The 12,831-nt window shown below is 45.8% G+C and overlaps 1 protein-coding gene across 1 annotated transcript in view; it reads left to right on the top strand.

Moving 5' to 3' along the window:
• Nucleotides 1-232: 232 nt before the first annotated feature.
• TEKT1 (tektin 1) overlaps nt 233-12,831 on the top strand; it is a 17,747-nt gene continuing 5,148 nt past the window's right edge. The window contains exons 1-6 of the mRNA XM_004684751.2: nt 233-330; nt 1,551-1,757; nt 3,858-4,023; nt 6,425-6,553; nt 7,004-7,147; nt 8,519-8,741. Coding sequence (XP_004684808.1) covers nt 1,568-1,757; nt 3,858-4,023; nt 6,425-6,553; nt 7,004-7,147; nt 8,519-8,741 — 852 coding nt within the window. The 5' untranslated portion in view covers nt 233-330; nt 1,551-1,567. The remainder of the gene's footprint in view (nt 331-1,550; nt 1,758-3,857; nt 4,024-6,424; nt 6,554-7,003; nt 7,148-8,518; nt 8,742-12,831) is intronic.

Below are 12,831 nucleotides of genomic sequence, written 5' to 3'. Positions count from 1 at the left end.
GGGTGCGCTCCTGCTTGGTGTCTCTTGTCTTCGCGATGGGTTGAAATAGTCGAGCTCCTGTCCCCCACCCCCACCCCACCCCGTGCTCTCCGACCACACCCCTGTATTGCCAGCGCCCTTGTAGACAGAAGGGGGTGGGGGGTGGGGGTAGCGCTCAGAACTCGCGCCTGCGCAGAGCCTTCCAGTGAAGCTGCCTTTGCCCTGGTGCCGCGTCAGCGGTTGTTATGGAGACCATGCAGTTTACCTCCCACGTCTGCCGGAGCTTAGGCATCGATCGTTTGGGGTAAGAAGGCTCCCATCCGGAGCTCCTGTAGTGGTTGTGGCAGTGAGGTAAGTAGACCCGGGCTTCACCACGCTAGCCCTTATTTGCAGCCTTCGCCCCCTACTTAAAGCCCTCATTGGGATCGGCCTAAATTTAACCCTAATACAGACTTCTCTCTATTAGGAAGCTACTCAGACTTATTCAGGAGTCTTGGGCTAAATTTTGAACCTTCAAATTCGGAAAAGCTTGGGAGGAACCATTGGTGGACTGGCCTTGGGAAAAATGGGGGCCCCCATGTTATTTGAGGGGGCTAGGTGGCCTGGGTTCCTCAGCCTGGTCAAGATCTGATTCTGGTCAAGTTCTTGGGTATTTGAAGGGGTTCAGGGCTCCAGAGACTGCTAAAGGTCGATGCTTAGGTTTGTAGGGATTTTGCGTATGTGGAGGGCAGGGGTGGTGACAGATGTCTGAGGAAGGCAGTACTCAGGGTCAGCAGAACTGAGTGCAGTTGAGGGGAGGACATTTTACTGTTCTTGTTGGCAGTCTCTGCCTGTTGCCTTCTCACATGTTCCCCTTCTTTCCTCACTTCTGTGTCTGGGAAGTTTCTAGATTATTTTTATCGGTTGAATAGGAGCAACGCCCAGTTGTCAGTTTACAGATGTCACATTTGTTCATTTTTAAAAGAAAATCTGTCTAGGTTCAGCTGTTTGGCAGTATTTTCTAACACCCTCTGACACAGACATTCTAATGAATCATAAAAAATGCATGCATATGTTCACCAAAAGACATGTATGAGAATATTCATAACACTGACATGGTGGTCCCAACCTGGAAACAACCCAAATATTCAAAAACAGAAAAGACAGATAAACTTTGGTTTATGCATACAGTGGTGTACTGTACAGCATTAAGAATGCACAAATGTAAATATATGAATGATATGGATACATCTTACAAACATTATGCTGAGCAAAAGAAGTCTGATAGAAAAGATCACATGCTATAGGATTCCCTTTACATTAAATTCAAAGCAGCAGGACCAATTTATACAGTTAAAAGTCAGGATGGTGGTGACGCTGTGGAGGTGTGGACAGAGAATTGGATTGGAGTGGGCACGTGGTGCTGGTGGTGCTTATTTCTTAATCTGGGTTCTGTCTACACAGCTGTTCTCATTTTGAGTGCAGAATATGATTTATGCACTGTTGGGTATGTATGCCCCTTTAATAAAAATTGAATAAAAAAAGCAAAGGACAAATTGCTTTCTGTTAATCTAAAGTCTGCTTTTGATCAGGACTTTGGAAACGTCCAATGGCCAAATTACTACAGTCTCCCCCGAAATTCCTGCGTTCAGAGTGGCTCGTCGCTAACAAGAACCAGTACCACAAAGCAGAGGCCCAGAGGTCCAAGTCTGAACGCCTGGTGTCCGAAAGCCAGAGACTTGTGGATGAAATTGAAAAGAGCACAAGAAAATCTCAAAGTGATGTGAACAAGAAAATAGGTAAGACAATGGGCTTGGTGTAATTATGAACATATTTGGATGAGACTGTTGGAGTTTAACTGTATTGTTATTTTTCACTTAAGGATTAGGTGTGACAATAGGCTAAACTTGAAATATTAGGGGAACTTGTGTGTTTTCTGTGCTCTATGTTTGAGTTTATTCTAAGATAAAAGTATGGCAACCCAGTTTGAATTTCAGCCACCCATCATCCTTCACGGCTAGATTGGCTTGATGCACATATCTTGTGGCTCTAGGAGCATCTGTGGACTAAGCACTGGGAATATCCAAGGGAATGATGAACATCTGTTTTATGGGGACCTCTGCCTTGAGGAAGAAAGGATTCAAAAATTAATAATCAGAGTATAGACAGATAAGTGATCAGGCAAAGTTAGAAAAGTAGCGATGGGGCAGGCACTGGAGATTGGGAAAAATTTCCTAGAGAGGATCATTTGAGTTGAGTTCTTAGAGAAGTAGTTTTCTCTTGATGACCCCCTACTTAAAAACACCACTTAATAGTTGGTGCCCTTAAATAAGTAAAAATAAACACAACAGGAAACAAACCACGTAAATACCAACAACTGATAACCAGAGATCACAAATGCAGCAGTCTCTAAGTGTTGGGTAGGTAACACAGGGGGTTGAGTAAGACCTCCTTAAACAGTAAACGTGGCAGAGACTGTGGGGAACACTCTCTCTATCTAAGGAAGAAGCTATTATTCAATTTCAACCTGTGCTTTTGAAGAAAGAATAGGGCCCAGGGAAGGTGGATTTTACCCACTTTTTAAATGCTGGAAAATTATTTAATGTATTAATAACACTGGCCAGGATGAACAAGCACAACTGTGGGTAAAACTATCTAAGGATGACTAATTTTTTAACTTCTAACAAATCAAAGCATGAAAGTCAATAGTTTAGATGTCAGGCACTTGCTGGGGGAGGGTGGACCCCCTCACCCCGCACACACACACCAGCTTAGAGGCAGGCCTGTTCTCTATAACTGTGTACTGTTTTTTTTTTTTACAATATGTGCAGGCACACCACCCATTTTTCATAATAATTGTGTTTCACCTACACTCCTATGTTTATTACAGCTCTACTTACAGCAGTTAAGATATGGACACAACCTAAATGCCCCCAAACAGATGACTGGCTAAAAAAGATGTGGTATATAGACACGATGGAATACTACTCAGCAATAAAAAGGATAAATTCATGCCATTTACAGCAACAATTGCTGGAGCTGGAAGGGATCATGCTCAGTGAAATAAGTCCGAGAAAAAAGAAAACTATTCATGGTTTCATTCATAGGAACATGGGGAACCAAATAAGTAGTCAGAACAAAAAAAGACAAAACTAACAAGTAAACTATATATCAGAGACATTCAGCAGGGAAGGGAGAAAGGAGAGGGATCAAAACAGGGGAGGGAAGAACACAGGAGACTTGGTGATGGGAATTTTATGGAGATTACACCTGACTGATCAAGAGAAATCAAAGAGTGTACAAAGTTCAAAAATGAACAATGATACACACACACACATAAATATATTAAATAAAAAATAATTGTGTTTCAGTAGGCATGACAGCAAAATTTTCAAGGTCTGAACCTTAACTTCACTGATTGATTGACTCATTAAAAAATTAGTCTCTTACTCTAAGTTTAAGTTCAAATATGTGGAAATAAGCTAATTAAAGCTGTGTAAGAATTCTACACTGAAAACTATAAATTGTTATTCCAAGAAATTAAAGAAATTATAAATACATTTATCAGGGAAGTGTCCATTAATGGATTAGAAATTAATGGATTAGAAATTAATGGATTAGAAATTTCAATATTTTAAAGATGCCAATTCTTCTCATATTAGCCTATAGACTCAATGTGTCACCAATGAAAATCTCAGCAGATTTTTTTGTGATGTTGCAAACTGCTTCTAAAATTCATCTTCAGTTAGTAAACCCTAACAAAACAAAAAGATGCCCAAGTAGCATAGCTTAAGAAAACATATCTCAGGCAATTTTACTCAAGTCTTCAAGTTTCTAATGCAAAACTTGGCTACATTGGGAGTAGATTCACTCTGGCATAACTTCTTTTTGTGCTTCAGAACAGAGACTTGAGGAAGTCAGGTTCTGGAAGAAGGAGTTAGATGACAAGCTTGAGCAGCTTGTGTATGAAACTGAGGACCTGCTAGCTTATCAGACCAGACTGGAGAAAGCACTGGAGAGCTTAAAAGAGCCCCTGCATATCACTCAGACCTGCCTGGCATACAGGTAGGAGCTTCTGCTGTGAGAAATGGAATGCTGGGATATAAAACCGACTGGCTACGTAGTAGATTAGGTTGAGACAGGGCAGTCTTGTCTGTTAGACCTGGGGTGATCTTGGCGTGCTGAGGGTGCTGGGTTTGGTGCATGTCTAAATTCTACTGTTGACTAACTTAAATGTAAGTTTGGACTATATTTGGCTGTGGGTAATCAGAAAACTGCAAACTGACACTGGACTTTAGAGGATTCCTTTTCTCTCACACTTAAGGGCTGGGGAAGTAGTTCAGGCCTGGCATGATAAGTCACTGGGCTTTATCTGTCTTTATTTTTTTTTCCTAGAAGAACTGGGGTACAGGCTAGAGGTACCGGGGGTGAGAGGATCCACCAGAGACTGAGCGGGGAGTGGAACAGGCAGATCTACTGAAACATACTGCTGAGGGGAGCAGTGGGTGAGACAGGAAAGGTCTGTTGTGCCACGTGGGTCACCTTCCTGGCTGGGGATTGAACTCAGGCTGCAGAGGTAATAGCACTGATACTTAACCCCTAGCCCACCAGGAAGGATCAACTTTTTCTAGCTTGTTGCTTTACTGCATGAAGCTTTTACTCCCAAGTTTACCTCCTGACTCAAGATGGCAGCTGGAGTTCCACCCATTGCTTACATGCCTGCAAGCAGGAATAATTAGGGCTTGGCATTTACCTTTTCTGCCTGCTTCTCATATGGCCACATCAGTAGAAACTGGGAAATGGTAACCTTTATTTGGGGCAAGATGAAGATATACTACTAGTTACTAGAGGACAAGGCACACAGAAGCCTTTAATGATCCAGAGAGCATGGTGCCAACATACCTTTTTATATGATATCCCATCTACAAGGCCTACGATCACCCTATGAGTGATCCTCTCTACTCTGGGGTGATGCTGTTCCAGACCCGTACCCTGTCGCAGTCCTCGCTGGCATGCCTCAGGTCTCTCTCTCTCTCTCTTTTAAGATTTATTTATTATTTATGTGTACAGAACTGGGGTATAAGCCAGAGGTGTAGCGAGAGACAGAGAAGATTCACCAGAGACAGAGTGGGCAGCAAAACAGGCAGATTGACTAAATACACTGCTGAGGGGAGCAGCAGGAGGGCCAGGAGAGGTCTGCTGCTCCATGTGGGTCAGCTCCAGGCCGGGGATAGAACTCTCACTGAAGTGGCCGTGACTAGCTTGCAGTGCTGTGTCCCAGCCTATTGCACCACCAGGGAGGGCTGCCTCAGGTCTCTTGCTGCCACCATTGCCCCCTCCGACCCAGGGCATCCTCCACAGATACAGCTGTGTGAACTTCTCCAAATGCAGATTTCTACAGGTCATCCCTATACTTAAAATCCCGAATTACAAGCCTGTGTCCTAATACCTTCAAGATAAAGTTCAAATTTCTAGCTTAACTAACAAGGTCATCATGAAGGGACCCCAAGTGACTCTCCAGGCTCAGAGCTCTCTCCCAACAGTGAGCTACATGCAGTTTCCCAAGCTGTGACAACCCACGGCTTCCCTCTTCCTGGGAAGCCTTGTCAGTAAGCTTAGCCAGGACCCTCTGGGCACCCAAGGGATGGGCGGTGATCAAAGAGGCCAGTAGCCATGGTCTCAAGTGGCCTAAGGGTGATTAGACTGTCGAGGTGGCTGAGCCAGAGGAGTACATGCCACTGCGTGTTGGGCACCCCTCTATCTGCTTTCATATCCATTTGTTCCTGGTTGCAGCCCCATGAAGCACTAATCATTATCTCATCCTACCGACGAGGGAGCCAAGGTACAGGCAAGTCACATACCATGCTGAGGTCACATAGCTGGTGAAGGTGGCGACTTCCCCCTAAGAACTATCATGCCACGTAGAGAATAGATGGCAGTGATGTCAATTTGGGCCATCGTGGTTACTGTGTTCTGTGATTTTGGTTAACGTGTTCAGTTTCCGCACATTACTTTAGAGGATTAACTGAAAATACGCATATAAAAAGCTCAGTCATGCAGTGTGGTTAACCACCCTCCCTACCCCCGTGGTAGGGGGAATATTAATGTTGGAGTTATTATGATTATTATAAAGCATCTTTCTGGATTCAAAGGAAGGAAAAAGGCCTTCCCATTCTAAATCAAAAGACAACATTCCCAATAAATAGTTCAGAACAAAATGCCTTCAGAACTGTTGGTACACGGAGGGCAACATGCCTGGCATTTTCCCAAACTAAGTGACAGTCATCAATTGTCTTTTCTTCATTGTGTTTTGAATATTTTCACGTCACATAGACACAACTCATGGGGCATTCGTCCTCACATCATCTAAGCAGACCAGCTGTCCAGACTGAATGTCCAGATGTCAGCACCTATGAAATTTCCTCCCTCCAAGCACTGGGTGACCTGCTACCTCTCTCTCCATCAGGGAGAAGCGAATTGGCATTGACTTGGTGCATGATGAAGTGGAAGAAGAGCTGATGAAGGAGGATGAGATCATGCAGGGCGTGAAGTCCCTACTGACCCGCACCCTGGAGGAGACAACTGAGCAGATCAGGTATAGCTGTCAGGCGTAGCTGGAGTCCTTCCAGCACTTTCCACAGCGGGGGGTGACCAGGAGCATTCAGAGTGAGACCTGGACAACCTTTCCGTACATGAGAGCTGCCCTCTGGTGGTAGGTGGTGGAGATGGGGTGCCGGATTTCGCCTCTGCCACAGAGCCTTTCTTGCCAGGCTGACCTCTCCTACACCCCAAGGCACCACAGTGATAGCAGAAAGAGTCGCAGTTGGAGGGAGACTTCAAGGTCCAGCTTGGTTTTGTTAATTTGTTACCAAGCATGTGTAGTGTGTGTGAGAGAGACTTGGGATGAAGGAAGGCTGGGAGGAGGTGAGTTAGCACCCACCCTGTACCAGACCAAGCTTTAGTTTCACTTTCCAAGGTCTCCCAAGCACCTGCTGCAGCCACCCTGCATTTCAGAGGGAGAACCCTGTTTACTTTCTCCCTTTAGGCTGAACCGCTCTGCCAAATACAGTCTTGAGAAGGACTTGAAGGACAAGTTTGTGGCCCTGACCATCGATGATATCTGCTTCTCACTCAACAACAACTCTCCAAACATCAGATACTCTGAGAACGTCGTGAGGGTTGAACCAAAGTGAGTGGGTCCCTGACGCCGGCTGTCTGCGTGGTCTTCCTCCCTGCTCGGAGGTGTCCCAGTGCTTCCAGGCCAGGGTGGGACCTCGCACACATTCTGACAGCAGGTGGGAGGTGGCAGAGTCAGGTGCTGGGTGTCTGTACCTGAGACAGGTCCCGGGGGCTCCTCGGGCCTCCAGGTCGGGTCCACTCTAAAAATCTTACAAAAAGTCTTTAAACCTTTGAAAAATATCCTAGTACCTATTCATCTTTTAAAACAAAATAATGTAAAAAATGTATAAAGGCCAAGTTAATACTTTCCCCATAGCTCGGTAATGTCCCTTTTCCCACACCACTGAGACCCCTGAGACACCCAGCGTTATCTGTATGTCACACCAACATGCACACATGGCAGAAACACAAATCTCTGTTTTGGGGACTCTTTCTAGGTATCATTTTTGAAGGCAATTGTTAATTTCCAGACAGGGCATATGCAGACTTTAAACTTGTTATCTCTGGTAGGCAGTTTGCCTGTGAAAAAGTTAAGAATTTAGGAAATACCATTTTGGGGGTTGCATGTCTTTTGTGCATTGCCCAATGGGGATGGAGACCCAGACTTCGGGAGGTGATTCCAGCAGACGAGATCTGACGGCAATGCCAGCTCCTTGCTGGGTCTTCATGGGGGGTTTGAATGTTCTGCCTCTTTCTTTGCCCAAAACTTGTTTGTATATTTTTGTTGTTGTTTTCTTTCCTGTCTGTTGCTGTTATTATTAAAAAAAAAAAAGATTTACTTATTTATGCATACAAGAGCTGGGGTACCAGCCAGAAGTGTGGGGGAGAGAGGATCCACCAGAGACAGAATGGGGAGCAGAACAGGCAGATCTACTGAAATACACTGCTGAGGGGAGCAGCAGGCAGGGCAGGAGAGGTCTGCTGCGGCATGTGGGTCAGCTCCCAGGCCAGGAGAGAACTTGTGCTGCAGTGGTTACTGATGGCTTCGTTGTGCTGAGACTTAACCCCTAATAGCACCAGGGAGGTTCTTGTTGCTGTTATTTTAAAACTCAATTGCCCCTCACCTGTGTGAACTTGGCCGAATTACTCCATCCTTCTGAACTCAAGTTTTCCTCATCTGTAAAATGGAAATTAAAAAATGAACTCACTTGGCCATGGTGAGGATGAGGAGATGAGCTTACAATGTGCTGTTTGGTCCTGGCATAGAGTGGGTAGGTTTCTGCAAGGGGACAGTGATTCCCACAGACACTGTTCCTTTTGCTCTCAGAGGGGAAGCATTCTAGGTGCATCTGATGGTGGATTTCCAGGAGCCTGTCCCCCTCCCCACAGCTCCTCTCCCAGCTCAGATCAGCCGTGACCAATTGCATGGCTTCTGTTTCAGCTCTGTGAGTCTGGAGGAGTGGTTGGAGTTCTCCAACACTAACGTGGAGAAGGCTGACAAACAGAGGAATAACTCCCGTACACTGAAGGCCCTGGTGGACCGAGTCCTGTCCCAGACAGCCAGTGACCAGCGCAAGCAATGTGATGTGGTGGACACAGCATTCAAGAATGGGCTGAAGGAAATCAAGGGTGCCAGGGACAAGCTGGCTGAGCATCTGGCAAAGGTGAGCTCTCTGGAGGGAACAAGGACTCACCAGAGGGTTTTACTCCACAAACCCAGACAGATCTCTGGGCCAGGCCATGGCTTCTGGGTGCATGGGTTTCTGGGCTAAAGAGTGTGGCTCACCCCATTTCTCCATCACAGCAGCAGGCACTGGGTTTTTGGAAACTGGCATGGGATGTGGTCCAGTTCTGTGTCTGTTTTGCCTCTGCTGCTGCAAGGAACATGCTTATCTCTATCCTGGGCCTCATTTCTTCCTTCTGTGAGATGACCATGTGGCCTCAGATACCCTTTTTGATTCAGGAGTTCCATGAGTTGAAAGCAGCCAATTCCCCCAAGCCCAGCTGCGGCTCTGGTATTCAGACTGCTTGTATCCTTCCTGGTTGTCCAGTGATGTGCCGGTAAATTGGCTCAAAGGGGAGGAAAAGGCCCTGATTTGTAAAATTTGCAGATCTCTGTGGTATAAAAATGCTTTCCCCATGGTAGAGGTCTAGCCTGGTGAAATTCCTGATTACTGAATAATCAGTGCCCACATGAGTTGATTCCAGCAATCCTTTCCAGCGAACACCCCCAGGTCCTGAGCACATGTGACCACCCACAGGCCAAGCTCAGGGACCCTGAGAAGCAGGGTCTAGACTGGAACTGAGTGGAATGAGCTGAGATCTGAGCAACCCTGCTGAGTGGCTTCAGAGACTCCCTCAAGCTTTCTGGGCCTTGTGCCTCACCTGTAACACAAGGACAATACAAGCGACTGTTATCATAAATGTCAGACAAACCCTTGCTTTTTAATAGTGGTGGAATAGAGAGGTAGGATGTGGAAGGAAGGCACCTCCCTTGGCACGGGGCATTGCTGGCAGCTGGTGGCTAGAGCCCAGGACTCAGCCCCAAATCCTTATTCTCCTGCAGTCATATATTGCCCTCCTGGGATCTAGAGTTTAGTTAAAAGACAAGATTTATTAAAATAAATCACAAGAAAATTTTACTACCCCCAAGCCATTGAATTGCTGAGTTGTTAGGGAAGTCAGACTGCTCAACTTCTATTTCTAACAAAAATTCATAGAGGGGCCCTCCCTGGTGGCACAATGGTTAAGTTAGGATACAGCACTGTGAGCCGGCCGCAGCCGCTTCAGTGCGAGTTCAATCCCTGGCCCTGGGGGTGACCCACATGATGCAGCAGACCTCCCCTCGACTGCCTGCTGCTCCCCTCAGCAGTGTATTTCACTCATCTGCCTGTTCTGCCCCCCACTCTGTCTCTGGTGAAGCCTCTTGCTGCCCCTGCACCTCTGGCCTATACCCCAGTTCTGTATGCATAAGTAGATCTTTTTTAAAAAAAGCAACAAGAATTCACAGAACTGGTGCTCAAATCCAGTGAAGTGCACTGGTTAGTCACACCTGATAAAGCCAAATACTGCGGGCCAAGTACTTTCTGCAGAAAATAAATGAATCATCATAGACTTTAACTACATCCTCACAAGCGCTGTAAATATAGTCAACGAAGTCTCTGCTCACCCATCAGCACCTGTTAACACTTCTTAGCAGATTCCATTTCAGATTGTATCGAATTAGTGTTTTCCCAACTTTTGGAAAGTGTCCTTGCTGGTACTTATGATTTGAGTAACGGAGGCTTCATTCATTCCTTACTCGCTTCAAACTTAATGTCGACTCTTAAAAACACAACGGCAGATGGCCCTCCCTGGTGGTGCAGCGGGTTAAAGCACAGCACTGAGAAGCTAAAGCCACTTCCGCATGAGTTCGATTCCCGCCTGCCCCGGAGGAGACCACATGGCGCTGCAGACCTCTCCTGACCCGCCCGCTGCTCCCCTCAGCAGTGTACTTTGTAGATCTGCCTGTTCTGTACCCCACTCTGTCTCTGGTGAATCCTCTCACCCTCTGCATCTCTGGCCTGTACCACAGCTCTATATGAATAAATAAATAAATCTTATTAAAAAAAAAACACAACTGCAGAGCAGTGTCAGAAACACCTGCCGACTCCTGAAGAGGAAAAGAAAACCGCTCAACCTCACATGCCTTGTATTACAGTGACAACTGATGTTGTTCCCAAGGCCCTTAACTCTTTAAGCAACTATTCTTGCTGCAAGATGAGTAGTTTCAAGCAAATTTATATTCCCTGTTCACCCTCCCTCACCTGCACAATCAGAGATGATATAATTAGTGTCCCATCACTAAATGGCTAACAAATGAGCCACTTTGATTGCACTTTACAATTTGTGAAGAAATTGGGCAGTATGAAATATCCCGCTTTAAATGTCTAGGTTTTCTGAGCACTCTCCCCTGTGAGTTGGGAGCACGGCGCTGAACGCTCAGCCTGGTAAAGGTTTGTTGTGTCCTTCAGCCCAGTGCATACAGTGTCACTGTGTAGCGAGCACAGTACTTTGCTCTCTGATTGATAAAGCCTAGCTCTCGCTACACCTCAATCATGAAGCACGTGAAGTCTGCTGCTCTCGTTTTCCATGAGGAATATTCACTGGTCGTCAAAAGATAGGCTGTCCCTGCAGAGTGAACGTGAAGACTCAGGAGGCTCTCAGGGTCTGACTGTGCCCCTGACTTTGTGCCAGACAGCAGCACGAAGCTACAGAGCACAGCACATTTTGCCGCAGGGTCTGTGTGTGTGTCTGTAAAACTACAGACTCCTGGCTCTGCTGTGTGGCTCAGAAGCAGAGTGCCTGTGCCCAGTATGGCTGTACGGGAACTAGTATTTGAAGTTTATGTCATTTTCACATGACATGATACAGTCTCTTTTACATTTTTTTCCAGTCACTTAGAGATGTAAAGAACTTTCTTTTAAGAGAATGAAAAGACAAGCCACAGAAATACATACTTGATAAAGACTTTCTTCTATCGATTTATTTTATGTCTTTTACATCATTGTGTATTTGCCGTAAATTCCCCACCACCAGTTGCCCCGGGAGCCATCAGCATAGTCCCTTGTGTGCTCCTCTCCCCTGTTTTGATCCCTTTTCCTCCCCGTCCCTCGCAGAATGTCTCTGTTTTATGGTTGCCTGCTATTATTATTATTGTTGTCGCTGGTTTCTTTTTTTGACACCTTATTTGGCAACCTTACATTCCTGCGATAAGTGAAACTATTTGATATCTTTCTTTTCACCTCTGGCTTATTTCACTGACTATGCATAGCCCCTTCTGGCTCCATCTGTGTTGTTGAGAATGGCATGAGTTTTGGATAAAGGCTTTCATCAAAAATGTACAAAGAACTCTTAAAACAACAATGAAAACAGGGCCCTCCTTGGTGGCGCAGCAAGTTAAAGCACAGCACTAAGAAGCTAAAGTCACTTCAGCATGAGTTCAATCCCAGCACCAGAGGTGACCCACATGGCGCGGCAGACCTCTCCTGACCCACCCGCTGCTCCCCTCAGCAGTGTACTTTGTCAGTTGCCCTGTTCTGCTCCCCATTCTGTCTCTGGTGAAGCCTCTCACTGCCCCTGCACCTCTGGCCTGTACCCTGTTTGCACAAATAAATAAATCTTTTTAAAAAAACAATGAAAACAATTGAAAAATGGGCTAAAGATAGGAACAGACTCATCACCAAAGAGCATCTATGGATATTAGTTAACCATCTGAAAAGCTGTTCAACATCACATGTCATTAAGGAATTGCAAATCGGAACAACAAGCTATTGCTGTACACCTATGGACAGGTCTAAAACACTGACAACACCAACTGCTGACAAGGATGTGGAGTAATAGGAATTCTGATTCATTGCTAGTGGGAATGCAAAGTGACCCAGTTGCCTTGGAAGATAGTTGGCAGGCTCCTGTAAAACTGCCCACATAAGCTTTAGCTCCAGTCCAGACCCCACTGCTCGGTGTCCCTGAGGTTAGTCTCTGCGTGCTCACATATGCTCAGGATCCAGGGGCTCTTGCTTGGGAGGAGGATTCCTCGAATCAACTCCTGAGGGCCCTGCTTCTTCATTATTCAGGAATTTTGCCAGCCCCATTTTTTTTTTTAAAGATTTATTATATTTGTGAATATAGAACTGGGGTACAGGCCAGAGGCTCAGGGGCGGTGAGAGGCTTCACCAGAGACAGAGTGGGGAGCAGAACAGGCAGATAGATGAA

This window comes from Condylura cristata, unplaced genomic scaffold (assembly GCF_000260355.1).
Source record: "Condylura cristata isolate star-nosed mole 26May11 unplaced genomic scaffold, ConCri1.0 scaffold00017, whole genome shotgun sequence".
Classification (NCBI taxonomy): domain Eukaryota; kingdom Metazoa; phylum Chordata; class Mammalia; order Eulipotyphla; family Talpidae; genus Condylura; species Condylura cristata.
Note: the sequence above shows the minus strand (reverse complement) of the source record. Positions and strands in the feature narration are given on the sequence as shown.